Raw genomic sequence first — 16,278 nt, 5'->3', positions numbered from 1 at the left:
GTAGGAGTTGTAATCTAGAGCTGAATTAAAACCAGTCTGGCTTCAAAAAGCCTCACAATGTTTTGAAATCATCGTCTCTAGACCTTAGTAAATATAAACTAAATTGGTAACTGCTGGAAATTAAAGATAAGGTTAATCGGTTTTGAGATCTAGTCCATCCTTTGCCTCCTTTTGATTCCATCTCTGTGATACCATAATTCAAATTTGTTCTCAGCTCAGTATCCTGATTCTTTCACTTCCATTGTTGTGCCTTTGATTATTCTGTTTCTCAGTATGTCTTCAGCATGTGTTGCTTCAGTGTGATGGAAGTCTAGAAAATAAATGCCTTAGAGTTCAAAAGAAAAAGCAGAACTTAAAAAAGATAAAATTTAAAGATATTTTTGAATGAAATATAATCCAGTAATTTTTACCAGTTAGCAAGAATTGGAACTGCTACTAGTTTCTTTAAAATGCTTTGTCAGTAATAATAGCATATTAACTGTAGTTTTAGTTTTTTAAGAAAGCTGTTTGGTGATTGAGTTTCCATTACTACTATATAACTACTCCTGCTACTGTGGTACTATTCCTCTGCATGTAAGTGTAGATATGTAGCATTTTTCTTAATACCTGTTAAGTTACGAGCAAACAGCAAATAAATATTGGGCCACTTGTCTTCTGATATTACTGCAATTTTCCTCCATACTTATATTGTCATCTGTGCTGTCATCTCCTGTCTGCCCTCAGTTCCCAACTCAGCGCACAATGGTTTTGAAGGAACTATTCAGAGATCACACCGGCCTTCGTATGAAGAGAAAGTTTGCTTTGTAGCCACAGTTAGATTAGCTACACCTCAGTTTATCAAGGTATGTACAAATGAAATCACTTTTATATCATTATTAAATGGACTCTTAATGGGAAAACTTCAGAGAAAATACGCACAACATTTTAAATACTAATGAGAACTATAAGGAATTATATGATATTAAACTGGAAGTGTCTGTTTCTTATTTCATATAGGCTGTTCTATGCAAAGTATCAAACAGTTATGGTGAACACTAATTTTGAATAGTAATATAAAGGAGAAATATGCAAGGAGTAAATTTCTGTGAAGTCCACAGGAGTACAATTTAGCAAGATGAGCTTAAACAGTATGAAAGATTACATTGGGATTCCACTTTCACTGTAGAAATGATTGATTTTAGTTGAAACTTGGATGTGAATTTTTTGTTGCCGGTCTTTCTGCAGTTTTGACACAGAAGTAAATCTCAGAGGGCTTAATGAAAGATTCATTACTTGTCAGTAAACAAGAGTGGGGGTTTGAGGTAATAGAAATCTTTTGTTTCAGTGTAGTTACTCAGCAACTCAGTGGTTTAAACCTAACATTTTGCTTAGCTGCTAATGTATGATGTGAAGGTGCCTTTCCAAATTTAGAATTGAATGCATATGATACTTGTAGTTCAGCAAGTATAATCCTGTTTCTCCAAAACCAGTCAGAATAAATACTCAGGATGCAGTACAGTATAGTCTGTGATTGTGATTCTGATTATATATTTCACACAAATATATGAATCAAGGTTCTGGAGAGTCTGCTATCTAAAGTTTGTTTTTGCAGTTCAGCTGTAAAGTAATGCCACGGGATGTACGTGACCCGACGTAAAGCTGTTGTCTGTAATAGAAGAACTCCGAACATGTAAAAATTTTGCCTCTTAAATTTAAAGCTCTTATGTCTTAAGCTGAAGACAGTTGGTGGTAACATCTGAAGAGGGGGTTTATATACTTTTCACTTCAAAACCATAGTAGGGAGCCTGTGGAGGCATGATATAAACTTCCTCAGTTTTGTCAAGCTGAATAGGAATTTTGTCTCTCCAGACCCAATGCCAGAGAAAGTTTATTTTTTCTGAAGCTTTCATCTGACACTTTTCTTCCCATGCAGGTCTAAAAAATGTTTTTCATGTTGTGCCTACAGTTAGTAGAGATGTTATATGTGGGATTTTTGCTTAATGAAATAACTGTGGAAAAAAGACCAACCTGACACATTTGCAATTGCTTTTGTCTTTTAAAAAGTCTGACAGTTCATAGTAAAACTCCTGTGTTTCCTACTTCTGGGAGCTGAGAGACGTCCATTTATAATCTTCAAGTGTCTCAGTCTCCTGCAGGCCAAAGCCTTACAGGTTGTACTCTGGCCAATGTTTCACTCCTCTACCCGAACCTCTGAGCCCTTAGTGCCCACGGAAACTTCCACATTGCAAAAGTTTAAAGATCCTCCTGAGACTTTTAACTGATGCTATTTATTTGGGAAGTCCTTTGAAGAAGTGTTACATTAAAGACTTAATCTGGCACTACACGTTTATACTTGCGATACACTCAATTATCTTTGACTAGACTTTAGCAAATGAGTGTATCTCAATAATTTTACCATCCCAGTAACTTCACTAACAAATGTGTGATGCAGCCAGTAAGGGGATGTGTGTTTTAGTACTTGCCTTATTTAAGGTAGAATCTTCCTGCTCATCTGTCACTCTCTTTCAGTTGGTATATGGTTCTGGATTCTTTTTTTTTTTTTTTTTTTTTGTTCTCAAAATTTCTCAGGATATGCAATGCTTTTTGCACTTTTAAAGTTCACGTTGTTATTTTATGCATATGACCCTACCACTTTTGCAACAAAGCATGTCACAAATACTACTCCCTAGTGAAGGCATTTGGTTTTACATTCTGTAATTACATTACATTTAGTACACATTATTTTAAGCATTTGTCTTGAATTTTGGCTAGTTGATGATTTCATCCTTTCAAGAAGGGAGGATCAATCCAAAGGAAAGGATTCTACCGGAATACTTTTTGTTGCAAATGAAAGTCCTTTCTTTTCTAGATGCCTTGTTGACAACTTCAACAAGACGCCTTGTTGAACAAGCTGGCTTCTGCCCAGGGGTACTTTACAGTGGAATATCTGCAAATCATTAATATAAATGCATTGAGTAATTGGATACTAACCTGCTGCCATTTCCTCTCTAACCATGAAGTTTTGCTGCGATTTTACTGCCTGCACTTCAGTGATTTTTATTTTGACTTGTGCCAAAATAATTAGATCAAAAGAAACAACAAATCAAAAGTATATCTCAAGGATATACTCTTGCTCTGTCATTTCTCTTACTTTGAGTGGTGCTTTATTAAATGCTATAATTTTAGAAAAGTAGATGAGCTTTGGGTTCTAGGGATAGTTTCGGGTTTGAAACTTAGGTCTTGCTGGCTGGAGTTCACATCAAGAGTCATAAATTTGTGCCCAGGATTTGTTAGTTCATTGCTTCCATCAAATTCATCCATCATTCCATCATTTTCTAAGTCATTGTCTTCAGATTTTACAGTGATGAAGTTGAGCAAAAAACATTGCCTAGGTATGGTCACTTTTTCCTTTCACAGAAAGAAAACTTAGATCTATTTTAAAAACCATAAAGTATCCGATTAAACTCTTTGGATTGTAACCTGAAAGAATGAAAAGAAAGGTGGTCAGTCCCTCTGTTGGTCTTCTACTGTATTTTTCTGCAGGACTACTTTAGTTACAGATGTCTGCCGGGCAGCAATGTGCTCGTCTGTTCACACTTGTGAGTATTCTGCCAGTGTAGCAGCAGCTTCTACATTGCAGTCTTTAGGAAACTCTTGTACCTGATCATCAGTAGATTCTGCTGTGTTCCTGGCACTGGGAATACCATTGCAAGCTCCTAAAAATGACAAATGTGTGCAGGTGTCCAGAAAAGAAGGATTTACTTATCTCTAATTTGAACGTAATTCGCTGAGGGGTGTATTTGTGTGCATGTATTCCATCATCCATCTTCCTTCCTGTAAGGCAGTACTGGAGGAGTTTGCAAAAGAATTGGCTGGCTTGGGGTGCGTGGTGGTGTGGCTGTCTCTGCATGAGGCACAATACTCAGTGGGCCATCTTTACCTTTCTCCAAGGGGACAGTAGAAGTTGACTGACGTGCTCTGAATACATTTGAGTGGAATACGTTTAGAATTATGTGCAGAATACCTTAAAGTGTTGTTGTAATGGAAATACAGCCATTCTCTTACTTTTCATGCATTCTAAACATAAGAATAGTCTGTGCACTCAGAGGTTTAGAGTACTTTGTGTTCACTAAAGGGAAGAATTGTATTCCTAAACTCAGACTTAAACAAGTGACCATCTTACTAATGTTGGGTTTTACCCATTATAAACACACACTATAATCAGACTGTGTGTTGGGAATGTTTCACCTCTTCTTTTGTGTGTTACAATTTAAAAACATAACTGCAGGAACTATGGATTTCTGTTTGTGCTACTGTGTCTGTAGATACTGAGTTTGAGTTGAATCTCATGACATGGTTAGTCCATTTAAATCAACTGAGCATCATCTTGACAGAGTTGAGATTTGATTCTACCTCAGTACTGTGCATCTAAGCAAGCAAAACCAATGAAACTGTCTAAAAATAACATTATAACTACTGTGGAATTGTCTAACTAACTTTAGGTAAGTCTGAATTTTGAAAGAGCTTTGGTACTAGAATAGAACAGATTTAAGCGATTTTTTTTTTTTTTTTATTTTTTTTAGGAAATGTGCACTGTTGAAGAACCCAACGAAGAGTTCACATCTAGACACAGCTTAGAATGGAAGTTCCTATTCTTGGATCACAGGTGCAGTCCTTTCTGTGTAGTAGCAGTAGCAGCTGAATCACAGTGGTGGCTGTAGTATTTGGAGTTCACTAATCTGCATTAACTACTCATAGCTTGTGTTGGGTTTCATTTTTTTAATTTTTTGGGAGCATATACTGTAAACAAGCTTATATGAATTCTGGTTCGCTTGATATTCTTTCATGTGTGTGAAAATAAAATGACATTAATTTTTTTCATTAATTAGGGCACCTCCAATAATAGGTTATCTTCCATTTGAAGTTTTGGGAACATCAGGCTATGATTATTATCATGTGGATGATCTAGATAATCTGGCAAAATGTCATGAGCATTGTGAGTATAACTAAATTACTAAAACTAGCAAGTTTGTTAAATTCTACAACTGTTTTGGTGAAATTTTGTGATATTTTGAGTGAAGTGTCTTTACTCCCATTTGTTTGACATACTGTTGTTCCATATCTTTTTTCTTTTGATACAAAACTACAGAACAGATAACTTTATTTTACAATTCTGGGGTTTCATTTTGGTAAATTGGAGTGCACAGCACTATGACTTACACTTTTCCAGTTCTTCCAATGGCATTTAAAAGGCTTTATATTGTTTAATAAGTGCAAAAATTGGAAAATTTTCAAACCTGTTTTGGTTATTGTCTTAATACTGGATTTAGACATGGGTTTGGGGTATATGAATCTGGGAAATAATGGTCTTTTTATCAGATTGGAGTATTTACAACCTGGCAAGACAGTAAACTTTATTCTTGATTTTTATAGTAATGCAATATGGGAAAGGGAAGTCATGCTACTACAGATTCCTTACAAAGGGACAACAGTGGATTTGGCTGCAAACTCATTACTATATCACGTATCACCAGTGGAATTCCAGGCCAGAGTTTATTGTCTGTACGCACACTGTTGTAAGGTAGGTGACTTTTTAAAGTAGTCCTACTAGTGTGGGAGCTGTCTTGATGATATTTTGGAGGTAGAGAAATTATAGCATTGTGAAGAATCCCTGGAAAACTTCTGGGATAGTTTGTGAGCAAAGTGGGTTTGAGGAGTTTAGTCTTTGAGGTTTATTTTTTAAATCATCCTGTACTATAGCAGTCATCTTTGGTTTATTCTTCTAGTTATGCAGAAGTTAGAGCAGAAAGACGACGAGAACTTGGTATTGAGGAATCTCTTCCAGAGATAACAGCAGATAAAGTGAGTGTTTTATGTAATTTTATTTTGCATCTTCACATACTAAATATAATGCACAAGCAAACATACAGCAGCAAAAAGTGCTTGTCCCATTTGTCCCCAAATAAAGTAATTATTTGTTCTCTAAATAACGTGACTGTTGAAAATTATCAAGGAAGTCTAGAAAGGGCGTTTAATTGTAGTCTGCCTGTAACAACACCATTCTCTTTTCAGGAATTAACACCCGTGTATTTATAACATGGTAGCATCCATACGTTTTTTATTAAGGTCTCATTTCTGCAGCATTAGGTTCCTAAACAAATGGTGTCCCTTACTGGAAGTACCCATAATCTGAAAAACCAAGGTGAACACACCAAGAAGGAATTAACAGTAGGAAAGTAGGAGCTGTTTAACTGTGTGACTCTGTCCCACTTCTTAGAAGTATACAAAATTCATTTTGAGTTCATGTCCTTGGAAGCTCAGTGAGTCTTATCAGCTTGTGGAGATGATCTGTCATGTTTTAACCTGACAGGTCAGAAACGTTTTCTTTTGGCAGTTTTGCAAGTTTCGTTTGTCAGTGCTCCTAGTGGAACGAGCTCCTCCTTTCTCAAAAGAATAAGCAGTTCACTCATTACACTGTAGTTCAGAGTGAATTGAGTGGCTACAAAAGGAGGGCAGCTTAGTAGTCAGTTTGTGGCCTAAGTCTGCATGCATTTTGGTTTCTAGGTTTATATAGCTTTGGTTTCCAAGGATAAAAGCCTCAAATGGAAACAGCTTACAGCCATCAAACAGGCCACTACTTCTGCATGGTCACCTGTGTAAGGGGGTTGGTTAGAACCAAAAAGGTCTGAGATATTCTCTAACAAATACACATTAGATAAATAATTGTTGTTTGTGTGTCTCTTCAGAGTCAGGACTCTGGGTCTGACAATCACATAAACACAGTGAGTCTCAAAGAAGCACTGGAAAGGTTTGATACCAGTCCCACACCTTCTGCTTCCTCCAGGAGTTCAAGAAAATCTTCCCATACTGCAGTATCGGATCATTCATGTAAGCACCAACTGTTGAAAATAGAATTGCCTTCCTAATGAAGGCTTTCTCTACTTAATTTAATTAAATGCATAAGTGGCAGTTAATAAGCATTTTATGAGAAGTGTGCAAGTGAAAATAGCCTTTTTGATGGTTCAGAGATCTGCAGACTACTCTGAAAAAGACTTACTTCTAGAAGTATAATATCAGACACTAGTACACCCTATTTCAATTCATCAGATTGTACTCTATCACCGATCAGATTGGTGGATAGAGGGGAAAAAAAAGAGTCCAAGCCTTAACAGCTTTTTTTTCATTAAAAGCTTCCTGTAATTAGATTATAGCATTACAGAATTGAGATAACAATTAACATGTTTCTTTCTGTTCTAACTCTCAACATTGTCAGCAACACCAACTAAAATGACAGTGGACACTAGCACTCCTCCAAGGCAAGGCTTATCAGGTCATGAAAAGACTGCACAAAGAAGATCATCTCTGAGCAGTCAGGTAACTGCAGAGAAAAATGTTGTACTTAAACAGTGGAGTTCACCTTTAAAAGCTGTTATTAAATCCATATAAGCTTTGTTTTATTTCTTCTAAAAACACAGTTTAAACTGTAAGAGTTTCTCTTGGAATATGTCTCTTAGAATTGCATCATCTGTATGCAACTTTGGTATAGGAGATTTTAAAGGAATACAATAATTAAGCATATATGCATTTAGGTTTTGTCATTAGAATTTGCAAGAATGTGAATGAATGTCTGCTTTCACTTACACAGAACTTCTCTCTGTGATTCTGGATTTTTAATACACATACATACACACACACACACACACACACACACACACACACACACACACACACACACCCCCCTATCTAGATGTATGTAAAAATGCCAGTGTATTGCTGTATGTGTCCCTATAAAGAACTTATGCAAATTTATGACTAAGAACATTAGTGAATACTTCCATATACTTTCTAAAATCTTGGTAGTATGAGAAATTGTCATGTTTCATGTACTTGGTGGTTATTTTCCTGTTGAGCTAATACATTCACTTCATGAACAGAATGCTTATTAAAATAGGTATTTCTAAAAAATAGTTAGTTTAAGGATAAATCAAAGGTGTCAACTTCAAAACTTGTTGACAAAATCTTTCCCTTAATACAATTAAGAATTCTAAAATATTTGTAGTTGTAATTTCTGTTTTATACCTACTGCCTATATATATTTTTAGCAGTGGAAAAATCATGTATATATTATGTAGATAATCAATTGCTCTCGTTTTCTTAATTCTCTGATAATTAAGGTTAGATATTTCAGGACAATTTACTAGTTTCTATTATATGTTCATATGATGCTGTTTTGAATTTGACACTTCAAAGAAATACTTCATGTCAAGTATGAAGTTCATTCTCTTATGATTATGGAACAATTTTTTCAATCCTAGTCTTTAAGCTCACAGTCTCTTGGACAACCAGTAACACAGCCAGCAATATCTCAACCTGCAGCTTTACAGCTCCAGTCTGGAATGAGTCAGGTATGGATTAACTCGATTTATTGTTTATTATTTTTTAAGCAGTCTTGTTCTCCTAGAGAACAGCATTCTCCTGGAGTAATGGGCTACCTGTGGCTTGGGTGGATGCACTGTTCACTGAGTGAAAAACAGTTTGGATGGCCAGGCCCAGAGAGTGGTGGTGATTGGAGTTGCATCCAGCTGGCAGCCAGTCACTAGTGAGGTTCCACAGGGTTCAGTACTGGGCCCAGTCCTGTTTAATATATTTATTGATGATATATTGATTGAAAGAGGGATTGAGGCCCCCATCAGTGAGTTTGCAGATGACACCCAGTTGGGTGAAAGTATTGCTCTGCTGGAGGGCAGGAAGGCTCTGCAGAGGGATCTGGACAGGCTGGATTGATAGGCTGAGGTTTGACAAGGCCAGGTGTTGGGTCCTGAACTTGTGTCACAACAATTCCATGCAGCACTTCAAGCTGGAAGAAGAGTGGCTGGAAAGTTGCCCAGCAGGAAAGGACCTGGGGATGCTGGTCAGCAACAGCTGAACATGATCCAGTGTGTGCCCAGGTGTCCAAGAAGGGCAATGGCACCCTGCCCTGGATCAGCAATGGTGTGGCCAGCAGGAGCAGGGCAGTGATTGTCCCCCTGTGCTCAGCACTGGCGAGGCCACGTCTTGAGTGCTGTGTCCAGTTTTAAACACCTCACTGCAAGAAAGACATAGAGGTGCTGGAGCAAGTCCAGAGAAGGGCAGTGGAACTGGTGAAGGGTCTGGAACATTGATCAGACAAGGAGTGGTTGAGGTAGCTGGGGCCATATTTAGCCTGGAGAAAAGGCTCAGGGGCGACCCCTTGAAAGAAGGTTGTAGCGAGGAGTGTCAGTCTCTTCTCTCAGGTGACAGGGACAGAGTGAGAGGAAATGGTCTTGAGTTCCACCAAGGGAGGGTTTAGATTGTATATTGGAAAAAGTTTGGGCACAGGCTGACCAGGGAGTTGGTGGAGTCACCATATATGAGGGTATTTAAAAGCCATGTAGATGGGGCATTTAAGGACATGGTTTAGCGTTGGACTTGGCAGTCCTAGGTTAGTGGTTATCCTTGATGATTTTAAAGGCCTTTTCCATCTTAAGCAATTCTCTGCTTCTATATTCTGAATATAATATTAATTTCTCTTTTGGAAATTGAGTCCTTTGGTGCCAGATTATTCTCTTGAAATGAACAAATTCTGTAATTTGACATTTTTCCTTAATTTTTTTCTTCCTGTTACTTGTGTGGATATAATTTTCAGCCTTGTGCATTAGCAACATAGATAGAAGAAACAGTTAAGAGATTTTGGGGCATGAATTTAAAAATCCATCAACTCTGCTGGTAGCTTTCAGGCATATGCTTATAACACAAGGCTTGGTCTGTGAAATGCTTCTGTGTAGTAAGAGCAGGATATAAGTATGAAAAGGTCATACTGACTTGGGGCCTGTAGCAAATGTCTGAGGGAGAACAGAAGTGGCAGATAGTTTCTCTGTGGGCTCAGCCTTCAGCTTTTTGTGACTGTGGGTATTCCCAATTCATTTGTATGTTTTAGTTTTTCTTTCTGAACTGGCACAATTGTAATTTTAAGCATGAGAGAGCTTTAACATCCACAGTACCTTGTAAATTACTAAGGCTACATACACACAAACATACATGTGTGCGATTTGGACACCAGTCAATTTCTTGTGCAATGGATTTTTTTAGTTCACTATTTCTCATGCATCAATTAAATGTTGATTCTGTGATGTTTTCATACTCACGAATTGGTCCCCAGATGATGGTTTATTAGTAGTTTAAAGAGTGCTTGATTTCTTTGATTCTGTGGAGGACTGCCCTTATCTCTTGTAAATAAAATGTCATTTTTGCTCAGCTTTTAATTTATTCATTTCACTACAGCCTGTGTTTCAGTTTTCAGCTCAGTTAGGAGCTATGCAACATCTAAAGGACCAGCTAGAGCAAAGAACACGCATGATAGAGGCCAATATTCATCGGCAGCAGGAAGAGCTGCGTAAGATTCAAGAGCAGCTTCAAATTGTTCATGGTCAAGGACTCCAGGTGAGTTAGTGTATCACTTACAGGTTTCATCTGTAGAGAATTTAGGCATCTAAAATGTGACTTGGGCACCTAATACCACAACATGATCCTTGATATTCCCTGTCAGCTGCCATCTGGGCCTAATATGTCTGAAATCCATAGTATCTGAAGCTGCTGTTGCAGTGGTACCTGATGTTTTGCTTCTGAATGTATCTGGAAGTGTCCCAGTGTTGAGCAGGTCAGGCCTAGCTTATGACTTAACCTAATTAAATGTAGAAGGATGGAGTGGTTGTTAATTCTTGCAACGTTTTGCAGCCATTAGAATATTAATCCACAATCTGCAAGATGAGCATCTGTTTTTCATTTTTAGCTCTGAGGATGTTAAATCCATGTCTCTTTGTTTCTTAAACTGTCCTGTCAGGCTGAATGACTCTACTTTGCATGATAAATTTGGAGGAGTTACTGGATTCTCTGGATTGTGACTAAAGAGTAGAAAAATACTTTCTGGAAATATTGAGTATGTTGCTTAAGTTCTGTTGGAAGAGTAGGAATTTCTGGATTTGCCATTTTCGGTGTTGTGTGATATCTAGTGTAAACATGCCAGCAGTAGACTGCCTTATCCATGTCTCAAAAGGAGAGATTCGCAGCTCTCCTTCCCATGCAGTGTGGAGGGACCTTGTTCAGAAATGTGAAAACTAGAGAAAATACTTCAGTGCTGCATATTCTGCCTTGTTGTAGGCTTGGGCCTAACTTTTTCTAAAGAACCTAATAATTTTGTGCTGAGTTCTGTTTATTACGTTGGAAAGTTCAGTATAATCATTATGATTTCCTGATTGTCAGGAAAGATTACATTCTTGGTGTTATGCCTCGATCTACTAATTCAGAGGTTTTCTTATTTAGTGTTACTGCAAAAATCCCTACAAATAGAAGTGTCATCTCAAATATGTTTTGTCTTTAGATAGTTGTAGACTGCATTACTGGTTAGTCTCTAAATGGTGCTTTTTCTTTAAGAACAAATATAATATGCTAGTATTTAGAACTCTAGAAATCAGGATTCTGATTCTTAACAGTTAAGAGTTGAGTCTCTGAATACTGACCCTATAACCTGTGGAATTTTTTAAGATGTTCTTGCAGCAGTCAGCTTCTGGACTCAACTTTGGTTCTGTGCAGCTTCCTTCTGGAAATTCTTCAACCGTTCAGCAGCTTACGCCAATAAACATGCAAGGTCAAGTTGTTCAGACTAATCAGACTCAAAGTGGGATGAATACAGGCCACATAAGTACTCCACACATGATACAGCAGCAGCAGCAGTCCCTGCAGAGCACTGCAACACAGGTAAAATTCTATTGCTTATTTTGGTGGACATAATATTTGCTCAAAACCCCAGCTGAAACACAGCAGCTTCCCTGACATTCCCCCGTTAGGAACGAGTGAGATTGCTTAAAAAATTATCAGTAAAGGTATCAGCAAAAGCCTGATTTAATATTAAGTGGCAGCACAACAGAGTTTGTTGGCAAGATTCACTCTACTACTTACAGAACAGTTTAGGCACAGCAAGGAAAGAACAAGGAACAACAAAACCAGACAAAATCCAGGCATTCAAAACAGCAGTGAACTGAGAACTATCTAGGGGAGTGTCTCTGTTTTGGTGCATGTGACAAAAAGACAGCGAGAGCAAAGATAGAAAGGAACATGGCCTAAAAGCTAAGCAGCACTCAACTTACACATTAAACCTTATGATGTAACAAAGAAACAGCTCTTAACTTATGCCTGAACAGTTTAGCAGAAGAATCTCAACAGCATGTATTCCCACAGAAGCTGGTTCTTCATGCTGATCACCTCTATGGGTTTGACCATTTTGTGTATGGCGACTCCGTATACATCTGATCTCTGTGGTCATCCTTCTCTGTACCCTTTTCCACATTCCATACTTTCTTTCTGAAATTTGTGAAGAGGCAGAGGAGTGATGTATTTTGCCATCTCAGCAGTAGGTTAGTTCCAAACTTTCAAGTAAGAAATTATTGGCATTATGTGCACTTTTTAGTCTTGGGTTGAGCACAGAGATGCTAAAGGAATAAAAATAGAATTTTGAATAAAAAGTATGCAAGTAGCTGAAAAAATCAGAGAAAAAAAAAGCCCTGAATAGGAAAAGAAGTTAATGTAAGAGATGCAGATGTCCAGGGTCCAGTCCCACCTCTAAATTCTCAGTCAGTAGAAATACATGTGTACTTGAATTAAGAATTCATTTGAGTAGAAAAGAAGCACTGGTAGTTGTGAAGTGTGGGCAGTGACAGTGAGAACAGCTGTAGTATCTGGCTATTTTCAACTTACTATCTCAAAATTTCTTTTCAGCATAGTCAACAAAATGTACTTAGTGGACATAATCAACAGTCTTCTCTTGCCAGTCAGTCACAGAACACAGTCTCGGCACCTTTGTACAACACTATGGTGATTTCTCAGCCAACAGCAGGAAATGTGGTGCAGGTTCCCTCTAGCTTACCACAGAACAACAACCAGAATGCTGCTGCAGTAACCACTTTTACACAGGACAGACAAATCAGGTAAATCTTCAAAACCTATATTTAAGATGACTTTTTATAATGGTATGCTTATGCAGCTGCACCATATCCAAAAGGAACTAAAGTAGCATTAAAAAGATTGTGTGATTTGTGTTTCAGCAGTATGGATGCAACCCTTGAAACTAAACTGCCCAAAGTAGCATGTTTTGCAGGCTTATCAAAACCCATGTTGTAATAGCAAAATATGACTTTGAGAAATCTGCCTTTCCAAGTGTATGTGATGCTTCATATATTTTTTTCCTGAAGGCACTCCAAATGTTTTTTTCTATTAACAGATTTTCTCAAGGTCAGCAACTGGTAACAAAACTTGTCACGGCCCCAGTAGCATGTGGAGCAGTAATGGTACCAAGTACTATGTTCATGGGACAGGTGGTGACAGCTTATCCCACTTTTGCTGCCCAACAGCAGCAGCCACAGACTTTGTCAATAACACAACAACAGCAACAGCAGCAGCAGCAGCAGCAAAGTCAGCAGGACCATCAGCAGCAGCTCACCACAGTGCAACAACCAGCTCAGTCACAGCTGACCCAGCACCCCCAGCAGTTCCTACAGGTAATGAATGTAGAGCTGTCTACAAATTTTTCCAAGTCCTGGCATTTCAGCATTTGCTAGGTTATCCAGGGGTGCTTTACCTGAAAACAAAGCACTTAAAATAGTAACCTGTGAATAAGCCCAATGCATGATGTAAGATTTTTTCTGTAGCTGTTCTCTAAAATCCTGTTTCTTAAAGGAGAGGTGGTCTTTCCTGCAGTGTTACTCCATGTATTGGCCTGTCTTACATATTTTTCCCTTGGAATTGCTGCTCTTAATTGACTGTGGGATGAAAAAACAGATTTTTCCTTTAAAACAGTTTACATTTTCTTTCATTCACTTTACATGTTAATGCAGTAAGGTATGAGAGAAGATGGTTGGTCTGGAAAGCAGCACACAGCCCAAAGCAAGACGTGTCCCAGTAACATGGAGGCATTCATTTCAAGGCATGAAATTCTACAGGGCTACAGGGCTACAGGGGAGGCTGAGCAGCAAGTAATTTTGTAAGCAGAGAGTAGGGAAGAACCTCGTTTTAGTGGAGAAAGAAGAGAGATTGGGTCAAAAGAGAAGGAAGACAAAACCCAAGGAGTTTAGAAATAGGAAATCTCTAAAAGAAACAGAAGATAAAAGGAATTGATGGGGAAATCTGTTGCCATTTGTTGATTCCAATTAATTGCTGGTACATGGGTCACCCGGCATCTGGAGCTGGTGAAAGAGATGCAGTAGTGGCTAGAATACCAGAGATGGTGTTTAGTAGGTTGGTAGTGTCTGTATGTCTGTTTCTAAATTTAAAAGTTTATACAATTTTGACTTATTTCACATCTGTTTCACCAGAATTACGAAGATCTCAAAAGGTCTGCTCCTACTCTAGAGTTTCGTTCTAGGCAAAAGTCCAGTGTTTTTAATACAGACTATTAATGTGTTAGAATTTTAAGTGAAGCAAGTACTCTTCAAAAAGGACAAAAGTGCTTTTTCTGCTTCTCTTTACTGGGGCATCTTATAGTCTGATTCTGTAGGTGGAGGAGCAGTTGATGTACTTTACTTTCTGCTGCAGAACATTTCAGGATTGAGACGTCCTAGTGCATTTGTACCTATCCTTCATTGTTTTCCTTCAGTAATCTTTTTTTTTTTGTTGTTGTTCTAAGAAGAATTCAATTAAAACTAAGTGCCATTTCCAGTAGTGATAAGTCTCCTTCAAAGGGGATGTTTGGGTCTGCAGATGCACCATTTTCTTTGACTGTGTGTTTTGTCTGCAGGGAATAAGTGTGATCTATGCTAAATCAAGCACTATTTTTTCATTTGACTGCAATGACAGCTACCTACACTTACTCAAATAGATCTCTTACACCCCACTATGCTTCAGTGGTTTGAAATGAAGACAAATTGCCATGTGTTCCTACCTATTACCACAGAAATTACAAAGACCAATTACAGCTGCTTTATTAATTAGTCAGATGCACTGCTTAAATGTATTAGTATGAACTAATCTTCGCATTGTTTGCTCAGCCTAACTGGCCAAATCCAAAGTTTATTTTGATTGAACCCGTATGAGAAGTTAAAAAACAGCTAGGCTTGTGTTTATCAGTGCAAGCAGATAAAATGATTTTTTTTTTCTATTTTCATGTTTTAGACATCCAGGTTACTTCATGGAAATCAGTCGGCTCAGCTTATTCTCTCTGCTGCTTTCCCACTACAGCAAAGCACTTTCACTCAGTCCCACCACCAGCAGCATCAGTCTCAGCAGCAGCAGCTGTCACGACACAGAACTGACAAGATGACTGATCCTTCCAAAGTTCAGCCACAGTAGTGTGGGCACTGCCTCTTTTTGAAGCAAACTGCCAGCAGGGGCTGCCCCACAAACAGTTGCACTGAAGCTACAGAGGTAACAGTACGAAGGCTTTCTAGCACCATGGTGTTGACATCTACTTCTGACTTCTGGAATTTATTAAGAAAAGCCACAAGGTGGTGATGGGGACATGGCCAACTTTGAGAGTTGCCCCAGTTTCTGTGTTCTAAAGGATTTGCTGCCATGTTGTAATTTGTCCAGGTGAAATCTCCAAATGTGACTGAAATGAGAGTGATGCTGAAAATATTGGTATTTTTATCAATCCTGTACATTTTTAAAGTATTAAAACGGACATGGAGCAATTGTTTTGAATTAGCAGGAAAAAAATGCCAGAAATATAGTCCAAAACCATCTAATTTTTTTTTCAGATGATTGCAGGACAGTAAATATTTTGAAAATGTTGTGTGAAATCCAGTTCTCTGTTGTACAGATGCTGTAAAATATTGTGTATATGTCTGCATAAAAGGAGAAAGAGCAAAATATTTTATATGATGCATGAAAATGTAATCTGTTATTTGTAGGTTTGAATATGTTTCCCTGAATTCTCACACCATACTCAGACTAATGTTTTCCTCTGTTCTACCCTTTTGTTTACAACATGATGCATCATTATTTTCACCCTTAATGTGGGCACAAGTCTCTTGTTTGTGCTTTGTCCGTGATGTCAGGGTTTGTTCGGTGAGGTATAGTGTGTTGGTTAGTTGACTGCTTGAAGTTAAATTATTGATGAAGCTGTTTGAACTGGTGATCATGCATCAGGGTTCAGGACATTCAGATTCATAAATATCATTCATCATTTCATAATTAATTCATCATTTTATTTGAAAAATAGGAATTTGCACTGCTTTCTTGCGGATGGTTTGGAATTTTATTCCCCAAAGCTATCTTTTGATATAGTTCATAGTT

At 37.9% G+C, this 16,278-nt stretch overlaps 1 protein-coding gene across 7 annotated transcripts in view; it reads left to right on the top strand.

Moving 5' to 3' along the window:
* Window positions 1-15,997, top strand: part of CLOCK (clock circadian regulator) — a 61,557-nt gene extending 45,560 nt beyond the window's left edge. For 5 of the 7 annotated variants that reach the window (XM_062492800.1, XM_062492803.1, XM_062492801.1 and 2 more), the window contains 13 exons: window positions 724-842; window positions 4,563-4,645; window positions 4,869-4,975; window positions 5,413-5,560; window positions 5,766-5,841; window positions 6,726-6,867; window positions 7,253-7,353; window positions 8,295-8,384; window positions 10,279-10,437; window positions 11,539-11,751; window positions 12,769-12,977; window positions 13,271-13,547; window positions 15,157-15,997. In XM_062492800.1, coding sequence (XP_062348784.1) covers window positions 724-842; window positions 4,563-4,645; window positions 4,869-4,975; window positions 5,413-5,560; window positions 5,766-5,841; window positions 6,726-6,867; window positions 7,253-7,353; window positions 8,295-8,384; window positions 10,279-10,437; window positions 11,539-11,751; window positions 12,769-12,977; window positions 13,271-13,547; window positions 15,157-15,333 — 1,901 coding nt within the window. In that variant the 3' untranslated portion in view covers window positions 15,334-15,997. The remainder of the gene's footprint in view (window positions 1-723; window positions 843-4,562; window positions 4,646-4,868; window positions 4,976-5,412; window positions 5,561-5,765; window positions 5,842-6,725; window positions 6,868-7,252; window positions 7,354-8,294; window positions 8,385-10,278; window positions 10,438-11,538; window positions 11,752-12,768; window positions 12,978-13,270; window positions 13,548-15,156) is intronic. The other 2 variants (XM_062492802.1, XM_062492798.1) reach the window with 1 other exon arrangement.
* Window positions 15,998-16,278: the final 281 nt, after the last annotated feature.

This window comes from Cinclus cinclus, chromosome 5 (assembly GCF_963662255.1).
Source record: "Cinclus cinclus chromosome 5, bCinCin1.1, whole genome shotgun sequence".
In the NCBI taxonomy this organism is placed as follows: domain Eukaryota; kingdom Metazoa; phylum Chordata; class Aves; order Passeriformes; family Cinclidae; genus Cinclus; species Cinclus cinclus.
The sequence above is the reverse complement of the archived record's forward strand: the minus strand, read 5'-3'. Positions and strand labels throughout refer to the sequence as shown.